General features: G+C 34.5%; 3 protein-coding genes across 6 annotated transcripts; 2 read left to right on the forward strand and 1 right to left on the reverse strand.

The window, feature by feature from the left end:
• The first annotated feature begins 113 nt into the window (after positions 1-113).
• On the forward strand, positions 114-1801 carry LOC126669642 (uncharacterized). Its single transcript, XM_050363163.2, has 2 exons — positions 114-1038; positions 1575-1801. The coding sequence occupies exons 1-2, from the start codon at positions 261-263 to the stop codon at positions 1667-1669; spliced, it is 873 nt and encodes a 290-aa protein (XP_050219120.1). The 5' UTR covers positions 114-260; the 3' UTR covers positions 1670-1801.
• Positions 1802-4292: 2491 nt separating this feature from the next.
• LOC126667467 (kinesin-like protein KIN-12C) lies at positions 4293-16597 on the forward strand. 3 transcript variants are annotated; one of them, XM_050360446.2, is made up of 34 exons: positions 4293-5032; positions 5121-5276; positions 5501-5584; positions 5665-5784; positions 5910-6023; positions 6106-6198; positions 6275-6435; positions 6511-6585; positions 7093-7180; positions 7273-7331; positions 7422-7485; positions 7570-7635; positions 7698-7865; positions 7969-8073; positions 8210-8445; positions 8541-8610; positions 8688-8741; positions 8829-8887; positions 9344-9410; positions 9487-9546; positions 9720-11421; positions 11510-11574; positions 11751-13037; positions 13109-13216; positions 13361-13524; positions 13610-13697; positions 13827-13901; positions 14345-14572; positions 14890-14988; positions 15073-15147; positions 15224-15282; positions 15693-15843; positions 15947-16057; positions 16136-16597. In XM_050360446.2, exons 1-34 carry the CDS (start codon positions 4523-4525, stop codon positions 16277-16279), a joined length of 6765 nt encoding a protein of 2254 aa, XP_050216403.1. In that variant the 5' UTR covers positions 4293-4522; the 3' UTR covers positions 16280-16597. The 3 variants fall into 3 exon arrangements, with proteins under 3 accessions (XP_050216403.1, XP_050216405.1, XP_050216404.1); XM_050360447.2 differs by having other exon boundaries at positions 4294-5032; positions 15732-15843; XM_050360448.2 differs by lacking the exon at positions 8688-8741.
• Positions 16598-17023: 426 nt separating this feature from the next.
• LOC126668056 (calmodulin-binding transcription activator 3-like) lies at positions 17024-24983 on the reverse strand. Of its 2 annotated transcripts, none has more exons than XR_007638334.2 (13): positions 24662-24934; positions 23873-23992; positions 23406-23521; positions 22374-22462; positions 22124-22169; positions 21583-21865; positions 20868-21157; positions 20307-20621; positions 19514-20172; positions 18683-19262; positions 18127-18435; positions 17551-17668; positions 17024-17424 (listed from the first exon to the last, which is right to left on the reverse strand). XR_007638334.2 is itself a non-coding variant. In XM_050361272.2 (13 exons), exons 2-13 carry the CDS (start codon positions 24699-24701, stop codon positions 17386-17388), a joined length of 2886 nt encoding a protein of 961 aa, XP_050217229.1. In that variant the 5' UTR covers positions 24702-24784; positions 24965-24983; the 3' UTR covers positions 17024-17385. The 2 variants fall into 2 exon arrangements, 1 of the variants encoding a protein (XP_050217229.1); XM_050361272.2 differs by lacking the exon at positions 17551-17668 and adding an exon at positions 24965-24983 and having other exon boundaries at positions 24662-24784.
• Positions 24984-25407: the final 424 nt, after the last annotated feature.

Below are 25407 nucleotides of genomic sequence, written 5' to 3' on the forward strand. Positions count from 1 at the left end.
TGGCCATCAGGCATCAGGCCACAATGTTTGAAAAGTGAGACCAACTTTTCAAACTGTGGTGGATCCCTCACTGCACTAGGCTCTCTTAGAACAGTCGAAAAGTCTTCACAACACATTGGAGTAAATCTCGGCATTCTTTTGTAACAACCGATGCAAATCTCTGTCTTCCACTTCCACGGATTTCCCTTTTACTCTCACTAGTCCTCAAAATTCAAAAACCTCTAGCTCTCTTTGAAAAATCTACTTAATTAGTGAAAAGAATGCCCTCTCGGTTGCTACCATCACCATTTACCATACTCAATCTTACACTCATATTATGTTCACTGCCATCTCTTGCTCTCGCTTCTTGCAGAGCCTCTTGCGGCACCATCAACATACACTACCCATTCGGTGTCGACGACGGCTGCGGAGCGCCGCAGTTTCGCGGGATGTTCAACTGCACCAGCAATGACTTGTTCTTCACAACACCTTCAGGTAGCTACAAAGTGCAGCGTATCGACTACGAAAAGAAAACAATGGAAATTTATGATCCTGCAATGTCTACATGCTCTATTCTCCAGCCTCACCATGACTTTGTGATGACAGAGGTGCAATCTTTCATAATCCCTCCGACTTCAGACACTGTGTTCGCTCTCTTAAATTGCTCGATAGACTCGCCGGTTCTTAACCACTACAAGAATCTCTGCTTCGATTTCTCCGGTCATTCTTGCGACGAGCTTTACGGCTCATGCAATGCGTTCAGAGTTTTTCATTTGCTCACCAATAGTTCGCCGCCGTGCTGTTTTACTGGCTATGATACTGTGAAGTATATGAGTATGAATATCTTGGACTGCACGCATTATACTACGGTGGTCAACACTGATAATCTGAAGGGTGTTGGTCCGTTGGATTGGGTATATGGGATTAAATTGTCGTTTAACATGCCGGAAACTGGATGTGAACGGTGCTCGCAGTCTGGTGGTACGTGTGGATATGACACTGAAACGGAAGGAATGCTCTGTCTTTGCTCTGCTTCCAGTAATTCTACTAGAGAATGCGGTGAGTACTGAGTAGAGTTGCGCACCCAACAGAGCTACCCAAAAACTGAGTCGAAACGAATGAAAATAGTCGGTTTAATTTATTTATTATAAATTTTCACTTTTGGTTTGAAATGATATTTAATTTAAAAATATAAAGATAACTGAATTATATCATAATAATTGTGAAAATAATAATTTTTTCTATGTTTAAATAGTTAAATTTAATATATTATAATTTAACTTGAATCTGAGTTTGCATTTTAAAATTAATATTTCGATAAATTTTTTTATCTCTAATTTTTTAATATTATTCCGGTTAATTTGGAAATCCAAAATGATTAAGATTGGATTCAATTTAATTCTAATCTTATTTTATTCGGTTTTTATTTATAAGAAACTTATCATTTTAATATTTTTACTATTGAATCGAACTGATCGATGTTTTTTTTTTTACATAGCAGCTTAGTTTTTAATGGCTAATGACAGTATGTATATTTTCTTAGATAGCAGCTTAATTTATAATGTCTAATCGTCATATTTTGTTTCATATTTCAGCTTCAGGAAGTATCACTGCTGGTATTGAAAGCAACCATCTTACCTGGAGGTTTTTCAATGCATTGGTTGGTGTTTTGTGTGTACTCAGTTTGTAACTGTGTTCATGACTGGATTTTCACATGGGACAAGCTTATTTTTATTTTAACTCCCAATTTTAACTTAAAGTTGGAAAAAAAGTGCAATTTGTTTGGTTATTCCATTAAATGTTTTTATTGCAATTTGGCTCATCCATTGTGATATTTTTAGGTCTTATTTGGTTCACAATTATACACTTTTCAGAGAGTTGATTAACAAGGTTAGTTTGCAGAAGATAGATATTTACTTTGGTTTTGGAAAGTTAGTACATTTTATTTTAATTAATTAAGATTTAAATAAAATATTATTTCTAAAAAACAAATTAAATTAATTAGATTTAGAGATATATTTGTATTTTGTATCAATTTAAGTAGTAAAGTAGAAATTAAAAAAGTCATTTTTCTAAGTAAATGAAAGTGAAGCCCTTAATTTTCTAGAAAGCATAATGAAAAAAATAAACCAGGCAAAGAATAAATGATATTTTTCAAAAAGTTATTTTTTAGGGTTCATTTGATTCAAAACTATACAGTTTTCGGGAAGTATACTTCCCGGGAAGTTAATCACTGAGGAAGTTAATGTGGAGAAAGTTAATATTTGTATTGTTTGGTTCACTTAATAACTTATCGGAAAGTTATATTTTATTTTAAATTAATTAAAATTTAAAGACAATATTACCCTCGATAATTAAATTGGCTAATTAAATGTAGAAATATAATAGTATTTTAATTAATTTAACTAGGGAAGATGAACTTACCTAGATTTTGCTAGGGAAGTCATTTCCCTATTCAAAGGGAAGTCAACCCCTTAATTTTTCGGAAAGTGGATTGGCAAAAGTGAATCAAGTGAGAAAAAAATGCTATTTTCCGGAAAGTTAAACTTCCTTAGTGAACTTATCCCCAACCAAGTGAGGCATTAATAAATTTATCCCCAAATAAGTGAGGTGTTATTCTAATGTGACTATAATTAAAGTTGTTTGATGAATTTGTGAGTCTAAATCAATATAAAAATGTGTTAAAATGTAGGGTTCTACTATTTATATTTGATATATTTTATTGTAATGTTCACTTTTGCAAAATAAAATAAACGCTCTTTGTTTATGATAGAGACTACATTGATCCAACCATAAAATTATTATTTTAAAAAAAATGTGACCTCAAATAGAGTAAGCATATTTTATTTTTTTGATGAATAAGCATAAATTTATATGAAGATACCTTTAACAATCTGATTCGTTTTCAGACTCAACATCATATACAAAATATGGGATCGTCAAGCGAAATTTGAAATAATGCTTAACAGTCAATTGGCTGCAAAGCATGTTATTAGTAGGACAATTCAAGTTAGACTACGGTGATGATCGCCAACAAAGATGGTAGTACTGTTGGGAAAAATTACAAATTAGGATGTATATTTAAAACTTCTACGAGGAAGAATACAGGAATGTTTTCCATAGCAAATATTTTAAATTTTGTTAGAATCTGTACCATAGATATGGATGCATCAAGAAAAAATAGAATGAATTTACACTGTAAAAATGATGGACGATAACGAGTTTGATGTATATCATCCTATATTTTGAAAACATAAAAGTTGTCAAGTATAATGATTCTAAAGACAAATATGATGGGATAACATTGATTAATATCTATGTAACTTTTTATATTTCTTTAACGACATCCAAAAATTTAAATTTGTCGGGACAATAGTGTTTAAGGAATATGCGAGGGGAGAACACATATATATGTTTAGAACAAAGGGTCAATCCGACTTTTAAATTTGTGTCTCGAGATCAAATAAATATATTTTAATTTTTTTGGGTCAATTAGAGTCCTGAATTTATGCTTTCAGGGTCAAATAGGTCATTTTAAAATTTCAATCAATTAGATCATCAAACTATTTTAATTTATATCAAATAATTTAAAAATGTATACCTCAAACGCTGATGTGTTTGACCCCGAGACACAAATTTGAGAAAATAGTTGACTAAAGTGATATATTTGACTCAAAATAGAAGTTTGAGGATCTAATTAATCCAAAAAAATTAAAATATACTTATTTGACCTCAAAATTCAAGTTTGAGAGGCATATCGATTCTTTGTTCTATTTTTTTGAAAGGTGTTCTATTTTTTTTAAAGCTTAATCAACAAAAAAACCCCAACCTTTTAGCCCCTTTTCAGTTGCATCCTGACGTTACGATTTTGTCAGCTACACCTTAATTCGCACCTTTGCGTTTCAATTCCACCCTCAAAATCAAATTAGACTTTTTTTCACTCGATTTTTTTTATAAAAACCCTTATAAAGTACTCGTTTGAACTTTTTTCCACACAAAAAGTTAAAAATGGATGACTTATTTTAACTTTTTTCAAATAGAGAAGAGATCAATTTAGTACTTGAGGATGGAATTGAAAACCAAATGTGCAAATTAGGGTACAACTGATAAAATTGCAACGTCGGGATGCATTTGAAAAGGGGCTAAAAAGTGGAGATCTTTTCGGTGATTAAGCCTTTCTTTTAAATGAATAGTTGAATACCATAATGTGGCAGTTAAGATATAGGAATAGGAAAAAGCTGAAAATTTTAAATCTATTAGAACAATTAAAACATTGCAAAGAAATTGTGGGCCATTTGTGCAAAAACAATAAAGTCCAAACTGAAAAAGGCGGTCTAATTTCAAATTTTCAATTCATTTTCTGCTAGCATCTCTATCACCACCATTCCATTGCATCAGCTTTCAATTCATTCCTTTTGCTTTTCAAATTTTCAATTCACAATCTCATCATCACAAACTTCAGTCACCATAAACAAACCCTAATTTCACAATTTCCAATCAATGAATTCGAAACTCTAAATTTGTATAGACAGCTTCACTCAGCATGTCAACAAGCTATCGAATTAAACCAAATCACTCACCGGAAGAAGCAAACGAGAATGAATTTGAACAATCATCGTCGTCAGTAGCAGTAGCTCATAATTTTCCACCTCCAAGAACGCCACTAAACGCAATTACTGATCCATCTCAGTACTACACTGAATCCGACACAGCTCGACTTGGTAGATTTTCAAGTAAGAAATTCGAGGCTGTGGATAGATTTGGAAGTGACTATGGGACACCGGCACTTAGGGTTTCGTCAATTCGTCAAGGGAGAGTGAGTTCAGAGGCGAACTCCGTGCAAAGTACGCCAGCAAAATGTAGCTCCAGAGTTTCTCTAGGTGGAGGAGGAACTATGGGGACTTATGGTAGAACTAAGGGGAGAGATTTGTACTCGATTATTAATAACAGGTTTTCGAGTGGGAATTCCATGGAAAACTCTGATTATTCAGTACAAGTTCCGCATTTCGAGCTTGATGAAAATCCTTCGTTTTGGGCGGATCACAATGTACAAGTAGGTTTTTGTGTTTTAGTTTTAAGTAATTGGAAATGTTGAATTTGATTTTCCTTGTACATCATTAATTTTGAGCTGGCTTGATCAGGTTTTGATAAGAATTCGGCCGCTTAGCAACATGGAGAAAGTTTCGCATGGTTATGGTCGCTGTTTGAAGCAGGAGAGCTCACAAACACTAGTATGGTTTGGTCATCCTGAGACCAGATTCACATTTGATCACATAGCCTGCGAAACCATATCACAGGTGCCATATAAGTGACCCTTACTGTTAAAACCTGGTCAATAATGCATAATATAGATTATCGGGTTACATTTTTGTATTATGGATTACTTTTTAGTATCCACTGTAGATATCCATTTATCAAGCTGAACATAAATATGATACTTTCTTGGCTAATTGTTGATTCTAAAGCTTACGTTGCTTATGCAATGATAGGTTTCTCATTTGGTAATTTGATTTTGATATAGGAAAAGCTATTCAGGGTTGTTGGACTACCCATGGTGGAAAACTGTATGTCTGGGTACAATAGTTGTATGTTTGCTTATGGGCAGGTAAGGATTGTGCTGATTGTTTACATTTAGTGTAAGATGGAATTTGGACAGATTGTGATCTTCAAAACACTGTTTTGCAGACCGGTAGTGGCAAAACACATACTATGATGGGTGAGATAAATCAGCTAGAAGACAATATCAATGAAGATTGTGGGATAACTCCTCGCATATTTGAGTATTTATTTTCAAGGATCAGAATGGTAATTTTTGTTGGTATATGCTTATTTTTAAGTCTGTACTACTGCCATTAGTTTTTATGCACTTGTCTTTAATTTTTTGCGTCAGCTGGGTAAAAGTTTAATTTTATTAAGACGTATATTTGTAGGAAGAAGTGAGTAGGAGGAATGAGAAACTGAGGTTCAACTGCAAATGTTCTTTTTTGGAAATTTACAATGAGCAAATAACAGATTTGATGGAGCCTTCATCGACCAATTTACAAGTATTATTATTCTTCAGGTTTGATTCATGTTCTGCATTTGCTATGTCTTAATAAATTGTAATTTTTAAAAAATATATTGTAGCTTAGAGAAGATTCAAAGAAAGGCGTATATGTTGAAAATCTTACAGAGTATCATGTGGAGACTGTTAATGATGTCACCAAGCTTCTATTACAGGTATGCAATATTTATGCATGGTCCTTTAGTATGGAACATGTAAACTAACTATTAATTCTTCTTTTTCCATATACAGGGTGCTGCAAATAGAAAAATGGCAGCAACCAACATGAATAGTGAGAGCAGCCGTTCACACAGTGTATTCACTTGTATCATCGAAAGCTGGTGGGAGAAAGGTTCCACAACCCACTTTAGGTTTGCAAGGTTAAATTTAGTAGATTTGGCTGGCTCTGAAAGGTATGTTAATTCTATTAACTCTAACCAATTCACATTTTATATTTCGAGTGCTTTACTAAGTTTCTAACCAATCAGGCAAAAAAGCTCTGGTGCTGAAGGAGATCGTTTAAAAGAAGCAGCAAATATAAATAAATCTTTATCAACTCTAGGGTAAGAATATGATTTAACTATTTCTCAGATAGTTCTTTTAATTTTTGCAGACAAATTTAAAATTCATTATCATGTAATGCTGAAAATGGATATAATAAATCTACAAATGACTTAGGAACATTTAAGTGATGCACCATGTGAAACTTTCGTCCAAACTACTTTACAGACTTCAACTTTGAACGAGTAAATGAATCTATCATCATTAGCTTAGCTCTGGTTAAAGTTTGCAAAAGTATTTTTTTCCTAATTTTCAGTTTTTATATCTTTCCGTTATCAATGATATTGTATTAACAATTGGTTGAGAAAATAGTACTGTCTTGAATTACAACAAAAAGACGGTGAAGATATATCTTGAGAATTGACCTACAAGGCCTACTGATCTCATCATCATTGAGTAACATGATAGGTTTCATAAACATCTCCTAGCTATTTAGTTTTCTCTCTTTTCATATGTCATGTGATTATATAGAAGATACACTTTTCATTAACTTTAGCTTTCTCCTTTAGATTGGTGATGATGTCTTTGGTTGATTTAGCACAAGGAAAACATAGGCATGTTCCCTACAGAGATTCTCGGCTTACATTTCTACTTCAGGTAATTTATAGATAGTCCTTTTATAACTTTCCACATGTATGTAATTTTGATGTTTCTCTATGAAGATTTGTGATTAATGTATTTGTATGTAGGATTCCTTGGGTGGAAACTCAAAAACAACAATCATAGCAAATATCAGTCCATCTATGTGGTCAGTGCTAACTTTATATTTTCGTTTCATGAAACCTTGTTAACTTTCTGTTGTAATATTTTTATTGTGGAATTGCTCCTGTCCTTGCAGCTCTGCAAATGAAACACTAAGCACTCTGAAATTTGCCCAACGTGCGAAACTCATCCAAAACAATGTACCTAACCTTGAACCTAGTTTATGTTTCAATTCTCATGAGATATAACAGACATTTAATTTTTTCTCTCTATTCATCACATAGGCTAAAGTGAATGAAGATGCTTCAGGGGATGTTGGTACTCTTCAGCGACAAATTCAACAATTAAAGGTACTGCTAACCTGTTGATACAAAATGTGTTTGCTATTAGTATTGACACATTTTCTTTACAGGACCAATTATCCTTTCTCACGCGCCACTTTAATTTCTCGGTGAGTGCTCCTAGCTGTGTGCCAAATTTTGAAGAATCCAGTTTGGCTAGCAACCCCCATATAATCAATTCCTTGAAAGAAAAAGGAGAAGCAGATAATCAAAATTTAATTAGTATTGCACATGAGAAGGTAACTCCTTCAAATTCACATTAATTATTTGAAAGACTTTAACTGTTCCAAGTATCTCTACAGGGTAATTTCAGGTCTAGGAGTTCTAATATCTATTTGTCAGGTGAAATCTATGGAAGCTACTTTAGTTGGAGCACTTAGGAGAGAAAAGATGGCAGAAAAGGAACTCTTGAAGTTTGAGGCCAAAATTGAGCTTGTAAATCAATTTGTATGTGTGCTTATTACTTGTAATTTTGGTGTATTTTAGGTGATCTATTTATCGAGTACCTTGCATCTCTGTAGGATTATAAGCCAAAAATAGTTGCATGCAATGAGTTATTATAGAGTTGAATCATCACTTGCAGGCTTGCCAAAGAGAGGAAGAGCTGGAGCTTGCTAGAACGATGCTAGAACTTCAAGAGGCAAAAAATAAGCATCTAGAATATTTAGTAGATGGTTCATTGCCTTCTGATCACTTTCTTATGGAAGAAAATAAAGCTTTAAAGGAAGAGAATCAGTTGCTTCAAGCAAGAGTTGACAAAATTCCACAAATGAAATGTTTTGCTTTGGACAATTTAAGACTTCATGAAAAGCTTCAAGTGTAAATCCTATAGATGATGTGTTGATTGTGTAAATGAATTATCTTCGTTCCCTTTTTGGATATCTACAATTTGATTCATATTTTATTTAATTCAGGTTCCAGAATTTTTATGAGCAAGGAGAACGAGAAACACTATTGGCCGAAACCTCCGAGTTACGAGAGCAGGTACTTGGAGTATTTTCTTCCCCTTTCTTAACTACCTCCAAGGAAAGCCTCCAATTTTTGAAATCTTTGGTTTGCAGCTTTTGGACACGCTTGAAAGAAAGATAGAATCCTCCTCCACTTTTGAGAATCATGTATAAATGCAATTTTGAGAATCTTTTGAAGCTCTTACTTTGTTAAGTCTCACTTTTCTGATTTTAATGTACTCACACTGAGAGCAGGATGGTGGTATTCTAGAAGAGTTGGAGGAGTGCAGGAACATAAACTCCCAATTGATGAGGTATTAATGTTAATCTACTTGCTTGTTGTTGCAATGTTTTGGTCTTAGTGACTGTAAACTTTCTATTCACCCATTTACCTTCTGAAGAGACCCAAGGAGTTCCCTGCTATGCATATTTTATGCCTTCTCAATTTTATTTAAGATAATTTAATTCAAAAATATTTTCATCTTACACAAAGAAAACCTGCAAACTGCCCGAGTAGGATGCTTGTTAAGTTATTAATTTTCTTGTACATCTTTAGATGAAGGAGCTGTTGGTATGTCAGTCAAATTGCAGCCTTTATATATCGTGATCATCTCGGTGTACCATTGTGATAATTCTGTTTATCGTTTTGTTTTTGCATTATATAGTTCTAATAGTCAACCAAATTTCCTTTGTTTTTGGTGCTACAACAATCTAAACTAAACACTGTATACATTTTCTATTCAAATGTCACTAATGTTTCTTGCCTGCAGAGAAGTAGAAGAGTTAAAAGCAGAATTACGAAAACACTCTAGCTGTACTCATGCTGCTTTTGATGCTGTAAGGATCTTTAATAAATTATTTGGACTAGTTGATGAGATCCCCTCAGCACTTAAAGCATTTAATATCCTTGCAGTTAACAGATTCTTTTTGGAAGGATTCCGTTGAAATTAGACTTTCAGATAGATACTCAATGGTGAGGTTTCATTTTTTCAGGTCATTCCATTGCAATTTTTATGCCAGTTGTTGTTTTCCGTCGTATATGATTTTACTGAAGATTGGGTAGTCAAACTGTGAAAGACAACATACAATGAGTATCGACTTCTCCTTTACTTTCATGGTTGCTTCATATTGGTTATCTTTTTGTAGGTCGAAACTGTATCCACTGAATGTGACTATGGAGATGAGATGGCATTGACCGGTCAGGCAATAAGGAACTCTATGTTTGAAGTTGGAAGTGATCGTCTACAGAGTTTAGAAAAACAGAGCAAAGTTATAGCGATGGAGGGCAATGAAGAAATGACTGCCTTGCAAGCTAAGCTGGAAAAACTAACTAAAGACCTTGAGCAGGCCAAGTTACTTAACTTCAAATATCAAGAGGATCAAACATCACAATTATCTCACCAGCATCAAGTTGAAATAATATGTGAACAGGTTGAGGCAGAGACTACAAAAACGATTATTCATTTACAGGAAAAGGTTACTGCTCTTCAAATAGAACTTAATGAGAAATTATGTTGCATGGCTCGAGAAAACATGAAACTAAAGAAAAACATACATGATAGAGAGGAAGAAATAACCGTGCTATGTGGAGAGTGGGAAAACGCAACTTTTGAACTAACAAGCTTCCTTTTGGAAGGTTCAAAATCGCTTGAAGATGCCTCAGGTCAAATTGAAAGTATCATATGTTCATTTCCTCAAGCAAATGTTTGGATTAGAGAACAGGTTGAGAGGGCTACCCGAGCTTGCATTAATAAGGAAGAAGCGATTTTACAGCTAGAGAAAAGTTTGGAAGATACTCAGAAGTTGGTGATAGAAATGGAGCTAAAAATAAGATCTTTGAAGGAAGCAACTCTAGCTTTGAATGAATTTCCACAATCAGATTGTGATGAAAGCATAGAGGAGTCGATCAACTTACGGATGCTGTTGAATGAGAAGATCGACATGATAAAGCTGCTAGAGAGCCAACTTAAGTGCAAGGAGGATCACATTTTGGAAGCAGAAAAACGTGCCGGTGCTGCATTTCTAGTGATGAAATGGCTATCTGACTATCACAAGGAATCTCTCGGTAATGACATCGGAAGAGGCATTCACATCTCAAAATGGGTTTATCCTGCTATAGAAGATATTGATGCTCAAATTAGCTCAGGAAGTTTAATTATAGAGTCTGGAAATGCTGTTGATGCATTATATATGGATGTCGAGATGCATTTAGCATCCATCCGAAGAGATACCTTTGAAGCTTCTACAACATACATGAACTACATTCAAGACTTGGTGAAAGAAATTCAAGAGATGAGGAGTAAATTCATGGAATTAAAAGAGAATAAAACGGGTTTTCAGTCTTCTGCAATCCGATTGCAAGCATCAAAATCACTTATGTTTCAACCTTTGGAGAACCAGCACACACTGCATGCAGTAAGAGATGAGCTTGCTAAAGGGATTGACAAGCTTAAAATCATTGAAGATTCTATTAGCAAAAATGATTATCTAGTAGAAGCTGACAATTGGAGTTCTGATTATTCTCTGTCAAGTTATTCAGCATCAGATAATGACTTTTCAAATGAAATTGTTGTTTCTCCAAACCAATTGGATGGACATACTTGTCACTCTATGTTTTCTGGAAAGATACCTGAAGAGATTGTCGACCTAACATTTCAGATGGACTTATCAGCTGAAAACGGCACCGAAGATTTGAAGAAGACATTGGAAAATTCGCATCACAATGAAGCAATGACATCGTGCATAAGAAAGGAGGTGAAGTTGGCAATTACTGCTTTTAACAGCCTGTATGCTCACTTAACCACAATTCTTGATGAGAAGAAAATTGTAGATAGTTCCTGTCCAGGAGGTAAATTTTGTTGAATTGCGGTAATTGGTCTGTTAATACTAAAAAACTGTTCGGTTAAGGTAAATCTGAATCTATTGTTATGTGGCAGGGACGAATAATAGTTTTGGGTCGAGGATGGAAATTGAAGAAGTTCTGGCTCCTAATAATAGTGAGGTAGACATTGAATTTGAATAATTATTTTTGGACATACTATTTGTGGATTTTGTTCAAACTAAACATCAAAATGCATAAGCCATAAGTTCTATGCTTTGGTTCTATGCTTTGGTTAACTTTCAAAGACTAGCAAAATCACTAACCTTAAATCAAACGTGATCTTTTCAAATGTGTAGGTAGCTTCTGATGATAAGGTTAATCATGTTCATGCTAGCACTTTCATCTGCAAATTTGAGGAAGCTCGTGAAACAATGATGGAAGCTGATCATATGTTGAATGCATTACTAAAAGCAAATGAAAATGCAAAAGAATTGAATGAAAAGTGGAAGCAAGCAAGTGAGAAACTGATGGTGGAGAGGTCACAATTAGTTGAAGAAAATGAGCAGCTTAAGGCTTCAATAAATTTGAAAGACGAAGAAAACAAATTAAAACTGGATGAAATTTGTAATGGTCTGGTAGAACTAAGAGAGTCTATATCTTTGTTTGAAGGATGTTTTCTGCAGATGCAAAGAGTAGTGAATGACAGTTGCAAGTTCTTATTTTCAGATGTGTTACACATGGGAAACGAGATGCTTCATTTCATTTGCAACTCAAGATCATCACTGGAAGATATTTTCTCTGAGATAATGGAGAAGGAATTTGCTCACTTTGTAATGCATCAATGTGTTGTAGAAGCAACTATCCACAGAATTCGAAACTTTAGTGTACAATCTGAAATTCACCCATCTGAACAAGAAGAATGCCATATGGTAACTAATTCTTCACAAACAGTTTACAACAATAGTCAAGATGATACTGTTATTTCTCATAACAAGGTGGCAGGAGGAGAACAATTGGGTATATTGAATGAAACTATGACGTATAAGAATTTGTCACTGGAAAAAGAACTGCAAAGGAAAGAAGTTTTGTTGAAGGGTTTGCATTTGGAATTTAGTTTTCTGCAAGAAGCTGTCTCAAAGAGAAAAGATATAAAAGATGAAACTCAGAAGCTAATTTTAGCTTTGAATGAAGTTCGGTATGAGCTTGAGATGAAAACAAGTCAGTTTGATAACCTATTGGTTCAGTATAAAAAGTTTGAAGGCTATCTGGCGGATTCTAAAAATGCTTTGTCCATATCAAATTCTGATCTTTGCAATGCGAAGGAAAAAATAGATACATTGTCAAAGGAAAATACAGAGTTAAAAATGCAGCTAAAAGATCTATATCTGAAAAAATCTGAAGCTGAAGAACAGATGAAAGAACAGAAGGAGGTAGTCAGAGGCCTAGAAAAGGAAATCATCCACTTAACTTCAGCTGTTGAGAAAGAAATAAGTTCTTCAGTTGAAGGCTTGGAGGAAGACTTAAGAAAGGCTGCTGATGAGAGAGATCAACTCCGTGAAGAAATTTGCTCCTTGAATGATCAGCTCGAGGTGGCATATGCATTAGCCGATGAACGTGAAGCTATCTCTGTTGAATCTCGACATGTATGTACCTAACAATTTGTTCTTTGTTGGCACAGATCGATAAATATTGATGTGAAATTACGTTTTTGTAGGAGTCGGAGGCAAGTAAATTATACGCTGAACAAAAGGAAGAAGAGGTCAAAATTTTAGAACATTCCGTTGAGGAGCTTGATTCTACCATTAACGTTTTGGAGAAAAAGGTGAGGCTTATTTTGTTCATAACTTCATCGGCGTGTTTCACCGAAAACAAATGTTTAATACAGCATACATTAAACTACCTTGTCTAATCTTAGTATGCATTTGGCTTTATGGATACTAAAATGCTATGTTTCTCTTGCTCTCAGGTGTATGAAATGGATGAGGAGGTAGAAAGACATAAATTAGTTAGAGAGTCATTAGAACTGGAACTCCAAGCTTTGAGAGACAGATTGTTGACAGCAGGAAACTTCACCGACATTATAAATTCCGTAAATGCAACTGCTGCACAGAGTGAAGATCCTGTATCCAGGTTTGAAATTATGCTTTCTTTTTATCATGAAAAACTATGGTTTCTTGGCCGCCTATCCTAGGATTTTGAAAATGTTTTGGTGCAGGCAATTTCAGCATAGATTATTGGAACTTCATGAGGCTCATAATCAGATAAGACTTCTTGAGAGGGACGTTGCACAAAAGGATGAAGAGGTGTGGTCTTGACCGGCTGCTGATTGATAGTCTTCCACTATATTATTTATTGGCTTGTATAGCTTCTGTATCATCTACAGAGTACAGACAAAGTTACCAATAATGCAAATTTGTCCTTTTTTTTTTCAGATCAAGCAATGGAAAGAGTACATTTCTGAACTTGTTTTGCATTCTGAAGCCCAAGCATCACAGTACCAAAAGAAGGTACTTTTCCATCAAATTGGCCATGTTACTTATGTTGACCTATGATATTAAAACTATGATAGGAGTCCACACTGTGAGTACTTTGATTTGTGCCTTTTGGCACTGCTTCATGAACACCATTTGATTGGGAAGGTTTAATGATGAGAAGGAAAATGTTTAACTGAAACGTGTTTTGACCATTGTCTATTATATCACATAATTTTGGCATCTAAACATTTATTTTGAATTACGCTAAACTGAAAGAGGTACTTCGTTTCAGAATATGGTCAAAGATTCCACTTTCTACATGTTTAGCAGATCTTTTGCACTAATGAAAGATTCTAGTGGTGGAACTTCACTTTAAGACTTTGGGTTCCCCAATTTATATTATTTTATATGTAAAACCAATTTTTTGTATGTGCTAATCATCAATCTAATAAGTTTCATCTGCATACTTTGAATAGTACATGACTTTGGAAGCCATGGTGCACGAGGTTAGTTCAGCAGCTGCGCCGCCGCCACCACCGGATAATAGTGGGAAAAGCTCAATAAGGACAAGGGGCTCAAGCTCACCATTCCGGTGTATCTCAAATTTGGTTCAGCAGATGAATTTAGAAAAGGATCAGGAACTGTCTGTGGCAAGGGTTCGTGTACAAGAGCTAGAAGCAATGCTGGCTAGTCGACAAAAAGAGGTTAATTGGCAATTCCCACAGCCTTTACACGTTAATTTGTTTTGGTGGGAAGTATGTGCCCTAGTTCGATGATTGATAAAATTAAACATATCAAATCCTAAGTTCACAATATCAGGCTTAAAAGAGTTCAACTTCTAAAATTTATAATGTGGCATAACTATGACAATTTCAAAATTTTCATGAACAAGATTCTCAAATTCAGTTGGTACAGTAACTAGCTTCATTCATTTGTTCAAGCCGGAATGTTCCTAAATCTTGATATTCCATGCATTCTCTGACCAATATAAACAAGTTTCACTCCATTATTTCTGGATCAGGTATGCATGCTAAATGCTAGACTGGCTGCAGCAGAAAGCATGACACATGATGTCATTCGTGATTTACTCGGGGTCAAATTGGATATGACCAATTATGCAGTAAGCTTTCCCGCAACTGACTCTCGAGTACTATATTTGTAGATTCCTTCCTTGATTTTGTGCATTCTTGTTTGCGTATCCTAGAATTTAATTGACCAGTGCCAAGTCCAAAGATTACTGGAGGCAGCTCATAATCACACTGAGGAGTACAAAGCAAAGGTATAATTAACACAAAAACTGGGTTGTTTGTTTGATTAAAACGAATTTCTAATTGGTATTTATTTGATGACTTTAGGAGCAGGAAACCCTCAACTTGAAGAGACAGATTAATGATCTGATGGAGGAAAAAGAGAGGTTAGGTTTTCTTAATCGGCTTCTAACCCATTTTAATGCGGTTCTTCCCTTCATTAACTGCAGTCAATTTAAAGTAAATAAGTCAATCACATCACTCATGTATTTTCACAGCACATAAAAAGCAACTGTAAAGATATTAAACATAAATATATCAAAATTGGCAATAAGATACTAAAAACAAATATCGTCACGGTCACTTTTTAGGCGCTCTGAAAATACAAAACTATGCGTGTTAACCTTATTTTCCAGAGTTATGGACTAAATTATCAAAGCATGCTAAATTCACCTTATAAGATTTAGAAGTTCAAAACCGGAATGATCCTTTGCTCGGAATAGTAATCTAGATTCAGCACACGACTGTACCCACGAGATAAAAAATAAAAGTGTAATTGACTCCATGGTTATTGTAGATTGTTAAATCAACCCTCAGATGCATCTTATGACTGCAGTTGCATATTGGAGTTGACTCAGAAAGAATCAGAATTACTTGATGCTCAGATAACACTGGAGCAACTACAGGAGCGAGATCAGTTGCTTTCTCAACAGAATGAAATGTTGAAGGTTACGGATAATTAAGAAATTTCTTCTAATCATTAGTATGCTACTGAAAGTCAAACTAGTCGTGTTAACGTTAATGTTTTCTGCAATTGTTTTTTTCCAATAGATGGACAAGACCAATCTACTGAAGAAAGTTGTAGAACTAGATGATAAACTGAAAACCCTTTTGGGAAAACAGAGTACCCAAAACCAACTTCAAAGAACATCGAAAATTAAGGTAAGTCATTTTCATGCTCCAGTTTCATTGTCTTGATTTCTTGTACGCAGAGTTAAAAAGTTGTGATGATCTTGACAGGAGAAGATGGATAGTGACCATTTGACTAAGAAACTGGCACACTCCGAGAAGATTCTTTCTCGTGTGACTGATGAACTTGCACATTATCAGAACTCTAGCAGTAATCAACTGCATTTCGACAACCGACGTAGCTCTAGAAGATGAATGAACTGAGCACAGCGTTCTGTCTGTTGCATATGCTGAAAAATTAGACGACATTTTTGCAAGAGTCTACTGCCTTGTGATTGTCAGAGAGACATGCAGCACTGCAAGGCAGATTCCACTTATTGTGTGGCACAGCAAATCCAGAAGCTGTTAGCCGTAAATATCTTTAACAGTATTGATTGATTTTTACTTGAAAGTTGTTCCACGGCGTGAGCAGTTAAATTCCTGTATGTAATAGCTTTTTCATTATTTAATATGCCGAAGCTGTTTTATTGTTCTGTAAAACTGTAAAAGTAAAGATTTGGTTTCAGTATTCAATTAGCCACTCACCCAGAAAACTGAATAACCAAACCGACAACTTTAGTTCGATTTGATTAGATATTATAAAAATTCATTCTCAGATCAGTTAGTTTGATTTTAGAAGTAAAAAAGAGAACCAGTAAGTTCTAATAAAAACAGAACCAAAAAAAAAAAAATCTGCTATTTTTTTGAACTTTTTAAATCCTTATAAAGTCAATATGGTTTGGTTTAAAACAAATATTTTTTTTAATTTTATTTACCTCACAAATTTTAAGCAGAACTAACTAACTTTATTTCCACGCCTAAAATAATTAATTGATCAATTCATCCCATTGACAAGAACCAGTCATCACCATTTCCACTTGAATTTTTTACTGGACTTGTATGAATTGCAAAGTTAATTTTTTATAGGTCTTGTATGAACAGAAAATGTAATATGCAGGGTAAAGCAAAAAGCTAAGTATTGACTAGTATTTATAAAGAAAAATGACATTCAGTTCTGATTCTTGAGGTGGATTCATTTTCAGCTATACCTCTCTACACAAGCTAAGTATTGACTAGTATTTATAAAGAAAAATGACATGTACAACAAAACCTTTTTAATCAATTTCGCCCAGTTCACGCCTACATTTTGGCACAAACTCAAAATTCTTGAAAAGGCGTTAGATGGTAGTTATCAGATTGGTTACCCCCTATGTACTTGCTATGCAGCGGCGTGATTCTAGCAGTAGACATTAATTTGTTAGACCATTGATCAGCTATTAATTAGCAAGCGAACCTTCCACTGTTATTATCCATTGTCAGCTTTAATCTTGCTTTAATATTCTACTTTCTTTATCCTTGATCTGTCAAACACAAGATATCAGTGATTTCTTAAACAGTACATCGCATCAAACAAGAATAAAAATCAGCGTGTGGATTGAGAAAAGAAAATAGTGATGGTGGGAAAACTCGAAAGTGGCATACAAAACCTCATTATTGTATCCAATGTTTTAAGAACTGAACCGGATCGGATCAGCCGGTTCAACCGCAAATCAGAGGCCAGCGGATTTCTCTTTAAAACCAAAAATGTGATTCAACCAGTTTCAACTGAAAAAGCCATACCAACCAATGAATTAGGATTCTCTCAAGTTCTAATGATGAGAGATCATATCTACACCATTTGTAAAAAATGTATGGCGTAGATTAAAAGTGTATAAATTAAACTAAATTACATTGATCTATATCATTCATTTTTTTAGGAATGGTGTAGATTAAATGAACTTGACCTCATGTTCATTAGAACTTAAGAAGATCCTAATCCAATTATCATCCGTATATAATGTCTAGTTATTAATAGTTTTATTATTCCAAGTCTTATAAATTATATATATATTTATTTTTATTCAAGCAGTTCAAGCGGTGATTAAACCGCAGTTGAGTTTTTAGAACACTGATTTATCCTACCAGAAACTAGATTTGCTATAAAAATCATAAAACGACAGCTAATTCCACAACTTTTTTCCAGCTAATATTTAGTTTTGATGCTGCAAGAATTATAATATTACCTTGAATTTCTCGAATATTGTGACTAGTCTCATGTATTGGTCTCTTGCTGCAGGATCACAAACCATTGACTGGACTGTTTCTAGAGCTTTTTCAACTCCAGCAGACTTCTGTTCGCGGCTAATTCTCAGAAACTCGAATTCATCAGTTCTGCCAGTTTCTTTTTTAGCATTTCCAACTGTCTTCTCTGCACAAAATCCTCGCAAACCAGATCCTCTGCGTCTCCAACGAAGTATTGCCTTCTCAAGAATACTAACAGACCAAATAACTTTCTTGTACTGCTTCCGCACTTGACGTCCTCTCACATGAGCCTGACATGACCGAGCAGTTGATGTCAGAAGGGAAAAAGAGAATAAGAGAATATTAGGAAGGAAATGAGAAAGAAAAAATGCAATAATGGAACTGTCATAGCAAGCATGAAATACAAGAACAGCTCAGGAATAGATCAACTAACTATAAATTGCTTGAGAATGTGTGATTTCACCAATACAAATAGACACATTTTTGAAACTCAGTCGAAATAAAATGGCTGAAAAAGCACCATATATACATCAGTACCTGAATTTTTACTATTCGATTGCGTTTCTTCAAGAATTCTTTTCTTCCCTTCCAGCCACGAAACTTTTTCTGGATCTTTAGGGCTGCAAAGTGCAAATAATCTTCAAAATGACTCCTCCTTCGATCCTTGTTGAAAGAACCAAGGGTAGCCAGGTCACGTAGAACTTCACACTCGTCACTTCTATAAGACAATTGGCTATACTGGGAGGACTGTGATCGGTAGGCTGCTCGTATAAGAGCTGCTGCAAGAGCTGATTTCCGAACAGCAGCAAGAGATCCCTTCAAAGAACGCTCATCTCCTACAACCTCATTTGAATGAAGGGCAACTAAAGTTTCTGTGATTTCAGTCGCCTTTTCAGCTGCAATAGTTGCATTAACATTATCCTCTGCATTTTCTTTGATATTTAATGATGATAGGTGCCTAGTTAAAAATGCTTCAGCCAAATATCCAGCTATTCCTTTATGCCCTTGGGTTGAAGCTAAGTCGGCTGCAATTCTTCCTCCAGGAAATGATGGGGTGGGATCATCGACAGCAGTTGGATCCACTCCCAGTCTAACAAGTGCAATGACAGTCTCTTCTCTAAAGGGATCATATATACAAATAAAATGGTAATTTTCAATATACATTATAATAAAACCTTATAGACATTCAAATAATTCAATAATAATATCAAACAAAGTGTTCAGAGAAGCTAGAAGAAATATAAACTTGCTATTGTAAGATAATACTCTAACTGTCACATCAAAATGATCTCACAAACCAAACAACTGAAATTGTTTTAACATGAACAAGAACAACAAAAAGAAGAAAACTCAAGGTATCAGTCTGACCTCCCAAAATATGATGCCCAGTGAAGTGCTGTTCTTCCTTGTGCATCCCTGAAATTGGGATTGATACCGGCAGCAACTATGAGGCCCATGGCCCAGTCATAGCCAAGGCTAGCAGCCAAATGTATCACTCCTAGGCCATCGGCATCCACCATATTTGATCCTAAACCTCCTTCGTGAAATTTATAGACCAGCCACTCACAAAGCCTGTCCATTAGCAAATGTTTGATCAATTCATCTCTATAATTGGAGCAATTGCCTTCAGAAGGCATACAACTGTATCTTATCCTTGCCCTTTTGATCTTACATCCGTTGCAGTCCTCAATGGAGCAGTTCAACCATTTTCTCTCAGGGCCCAAATGTAACAACTTTGCTAGACGCACTTGTAACTGCAGTTCCTCCTGTTCTATACTTCTTACAAACAGAGAAGCCATATTTGAAGGAGTTTCACGATATTCAAATTCCCTCACCTCACTGCATGCTAGCCTATTCCGGCAGGTGATGTAGAATGGAACTCTCCCAGAAGTATGTAAAGGGGCTTGACATCTGATAACATTATATGTCAGAACATCAGCAGAAACTTCAATTTCACCAAACATACAGCCCCATTTGCTGTCACTAGAAAACTTCTTGCTTCCCAAAAAAGTACCAACAATTAGAACCTAATAGACAAAACAGAAGGAAAAAAGAAAGCACAACTGAGATTATAAATCCATAAATTGAAATCTTAAGTATATACTAAGAAATTAATCTATCCCGATCAGAGAGGAAACAAAAGCCCCAGGAGGTCACACACCTTTGTTTCAATACCAGAATAACCCCAGTCTGGTGAAAAATCACGAATGCTAAATAACTGTTCCTGAGAAAGTGAAGGACCCAATGATTCAATCTCTAACTGCATGTGGTGTGATAAACTGGAAACTTCCTTGTCTTCATTCTCAGCGTCCAGTGGGGTCCAGCAGTAATTGCCAGAGTCTGACGCCATGAATGAATCATCACAATCACCACCAATCTCTTTAACCATCCATCTCCCAAAACTATCAAGTTTCTTTAACTCTCCTAATCCACTATCATTTACGCGACCACTTTTCGGTTGGCCAAGCAAATCAGCCTGTTGAAAGCCAGAACAATTAAGAAATTGGGAAGGAATCAAGTTGAAATCAATGCTCCTGCCAGCAAATTGAATCTCGATTTAAGGTTAATAATCCACCTCAATTTAAACCTACCCATACCATTAGTATGCTTTTTATATTTAGTTACAGGAAACACGTAAATGAGCAGCAAATCAATTAAGAATCACAGTTTCAAAGATAAATATTCTTAAAGAAAGATGATCTGTAGATATCAAACAGCACACCTGAATTGATCTCTGAGGAACTTCTGCCACTGCTTGATCATCTATTTCAGATATCAATCTACACTCAACAGTCATAGTATCCGGACAATCACTATCTAAGCTGGAATCTGTTAACTTATGAGCAAGAAAGTCAGGTCTGCTATGTTCCCCAACACACAGTTTCTGATCCTGCATGCGAACCACATTTTTGCTAGAGATAGGAGTTTCATTACATACAGAAGACCCGGTGCTTTGACCAATCTTAGATCCAGTAGGCCATAATCCAGGACTCCTTGATGACATAGAAAATCCTGAAGCAACAAAATCTCAGTGAACATATGTAAGATCCTAAAATTGATCAAAAAAACACATCAATTAAGAGGCAACAGATACAAGCCTACATGTATAAACAATGAAATTATCTTAAATTATAACCTAAAAATTATAATGTGAAATATGGAGTCCACATCAAAAGAAACAGGAAAAGAGTGGCTCAGAGGGCCAAAAAGGGACAAACTGCTGTCAACTCTAGGATACTATAAGATATAAGTTGCTCAAAAACCAAAATTTACAGAAGAATAAAATTATTAGAATTTTGCAGCTGAAACAAATATCAATACGCTGATAAGCCACACACTTTTAGTTTGGATGTAATCAACTACACCAACTACAAATAAAATGCAAAATATCTGGAGTAAAAATAAAATAATCATCGACACCCTGCAATGTGCCTTACCATCTACTTCAGTTCCAAGTAAAGAAGCACCACCAGACAAGGAACCATGGATAGGTTCAAAGGGACAAGTGGCTCCTTGATTATCCCTAGAATGCACATCCTCAAACTCTGAGGATAATGTTTGGCTGTTCCAATCTATTCTGTTTGGGCTTGATATGTAAGATGTCTGAGCTGTAAAAGCAGGTGAGGCTGTTTGTGCAAAGGAAGGGGCAGAACTGGCTTGAGAGCTATCAATCCGAGCACTTGGATTTGATAGCAAATGAGATCCACCGGATCTGTATCCCTGCATCAGAAACAAGTTTACAATCCAAGAAATTGTGGCATATTGTAGTAGTGTGGTATTGTACTTCACAAGTCCTGGGTACAAACAGCAGATTTGCTAGAAAGGTTATGCACAAAGCACAAAAAAAAAAGAAGGAAAAGGGTATAAAAGATCTTTGTTGAAGAACATTATCTCAGATTATTCACACACAAAAGCTATATACAATAAATAAATACACATGGGGGTACATAAAAAACAATGGTTAGTGTAAAGAAATACCTCCTTTACATCTCTATAGTGCACGAGAACAATATGCTCTAAATTCCTGAAAAGGGAGAAATTAAACATGAAAATGTTAAAGTTACAAAAGAAAATAGTCAATACTTGAAAAATAGACCGTGCAATCACGAAATGCTTGTCCATAAAAAAATCCCATATTTTCAAGGCTGGCTATCACAATTGAAACAACATGAGCAGATCCAAGCAAAATTGAACTTATAAAATCAGAAAAATTGACCATGACACTCACCCATCAAGCATCCAATAAGAACGTCGCTGAAAGTTTTCGTTATCCTCTCCATGGGCATAGTAACAATGAAGAACATCCACACTACCAGCCTACCAAACCAATAAGAAATCAGACAATTACCAAAATGAGATTATCATAGTAAAGATTGCATGCACTATCTTAAACTACATACCAGTAATTACATGGGAACAAACATAAAGATGGTAATCATTACTGTGCCGACACTATGTTAAGGTTAATCCTTCTCAAGTAGCCTCAATGATGATTGTAAGGTGATTAATGTAGTTTAAATCGCAGCATTTTCTTTACACATAACTTTCCGTAAAACCACTGTATAATTGAAACCTAAGTCAACTTATTTGAGGCCCATATTCTCATTCGCTCCAAATCAACCCTTGCATGTTAATAAAAGTTAATAAACCATTTTCAAGAGTAGGAAATATTTATTTGTTACTTTTAAATCTAAAGAAAGCTATGGATCAGATGAATGCCTGCTAAAGCTATAGATGGAAACAAGAGTGTCAGATTTTGACGAGGCAGAAAAAAAACATCACTTCCTAAATTTGTAATAGCATTATCACCATCATTCTTTCTTCCACATTTTCTTGAACCAATCTATGTGTAACTTTTAACACATATGCTTAGTTTATAGTTAACAGTAGACTCTATTAGACAGTGAGACTTTTTAAAAAGTGGAATAAGCCAATATATTCCATGAGTTATAGGCTTACATGCAACACATATTGCACTGCAGTCCCTGGAATTCCTAGTAGCAGATGACTGATGGGTGATCACGCAGGATCAAGTTGGGATGTCGCAATGATTTAAAATGTCCACTAAATGTTTTAGTATCAAGCATTACGAAAAAAAGAATAAGCAAATTTGCAACACAAGAAATGGACCTAAAGACAGATGGCCAAAGCCAAAGAGTGGGAAATAATGCCAAGAAGACTCCTGTTATACAGCAGTTAGGACTTAGGACTAAGCCCAAAAAAAAAGACGAACTTACAAATAATAAAGTGAACTGCACACCTTCAACTTTTCATGAGCTTCTTTGACAGTTTTTCCGTCAGTTTTCTTCCTCCATTGGTGGCCATCTTTGCGAAAATATCGCAGTTTTTTTCTATCAAACAGGAACAAAGAACCAGCTGAAAGACAAATATAATTTAGTTACAGTTTGCATGTACCAACAGATAAAGTTTAATCTGCATCTCTGTAAGAAGAACAGTAACCAACTAATGATATGTGATCACAGAATAACCAACTAAATTTAAGAATTCTCTTTTTTCTTTATCAAAGAATAAGTAATGCCTAACTTTTAGCTGGCAAAATCTAATCTATTTATGCTCTACCAAGTGTTGGAAACAAAATTCAGCGCCTAAAAGCTATTGCAAGGGATGATAATAATATTTCTAATTAGTGGCTTGAGCTTGAAACTATCATGCTCCAATCCCTACTTTAGCAAAAGATATACAGTTGCAGAAGAAGAAAAGGAAAACCTGGAGGCCTAACAGGTTGCTCTGGAGTTAGCATAAACCTTTGATAGTTGCTTAGTATTTCCAGGATTTCGTTAGGCCGAAGCCATCGGCATTTGGCTTCCTCTAATATCTGCTGTAAGTCTGTCAAAATTTCGAACAAATTCAAATGTTTGATACTTACGGCCATGGATGATAAATACCATTTAAACTTCAAAGAATGAATGAAGTAAAAACTAAACTACCAAAAAATTAGTACACGTGTTTAAAGGAGATATTTAATTCAACGGAATCCTTTTTAGCAAAGCAAGTGCATCAAAGAAAATGTAAAATTAAGCATCCTAAATTATCCAAAATACAATTTAGAGGCAAAAGGAAACAAAAAACGGAGAGAGCCTTATATATTTTCTCCAAACAAATTCTGTAAAATTTTATAGAATTCCTATGAAAGTAATACAGTATGTTGCATTATTATGCGTTCAAAAAATTATACAATACAAAAGTAAAGAAATCAATTTAATTACATAAAACAAATGTCTCATATACGAAAAGATAAGAACCAACGAATTCTTTTATAAAGAACATAGTGTTAAAAAAAGTAATCAATTCTTAATTACAAAATGCAAAAGTAACGCAATTAATGATAGAAAACAAAAACAAATGTCTCATACTCGAAAATATACTAACCAATACGAATTTATTCGTAAATGAATACAGTATGTTATGTGTTCAAAAATTATACAGTTCTTGATTACAAAATGCAAAAATAAAGGCATCAATGATAGTATACAAAATACACGAAAATATACTAACCAAGAGGTTGATTGGAAAGGTATCGTCTACTATCAGCCATCAGTAACAAATAAACCCTAAATTTTCATCAGCTAAAAACCTGCAACGTTTTCTTGAACTTTCAGAAAAATTTTAAAAACCTGCCTGCAATATAACAGAAGAAGACGAAGCAATTCTGATTATATAAACGTAAATGAAGATGAAGAAATGAAACAAAAAAATAGAATGTAGAAATTTTTGGAGAATTGAAAACCCTAATAACAGAGGAAGAAGAAGAAAAAAAAAGTAACTGAAAGGAGAGAAGTAAGGGAGGGAGAAACAAACCTTGAATTTAACTAATAGAAATGTGTATCAAAAGTCAATGTCTGATAGGGTTGTGTCCACATGAATCCAGGACTTGGAATATCTTACGTGGTTTTTTTTTTCTCTAATTATCGGGGTCTTTTTTCCCAAATTTGCTCATTTTTATACTATTACATATATTATTTTTATATATTTTTTAGAAGAGATAATTTTTTATGTGCATTATTACGTCATACAACTAATTCTGTATTTTTCCCATGTTATTCCAAAATTATAATTTAGAATTTAGAGATATAATTTGTATAATATCAAATTAAAAAAGTAGAATGAATAATTTGTAAATTGTATATGTATTGTTAATTAGTTTACTATTTACAATTTTAATTTAGATAAATTTATAATTATATTTATTTTTTTAGAAATAATGATTTTAAAAATAAAATATTTTTTTCATCAAAACAAAT

Source organism: Mercurialis annua, linkage group LG2 (genome assembly GCF_937616625.2).
Source record: "Mercurialis annua linkage group LG2, ddMerAnnu1.2, whole genome shotgun sequence".
Lineage (NCBI taxonomy): Eukaryota > Viridiplantae > Streptophyta > Magnoliopsida > Malpighiales > Euphorbiaceae > Mercurialis > Mercurialis annua.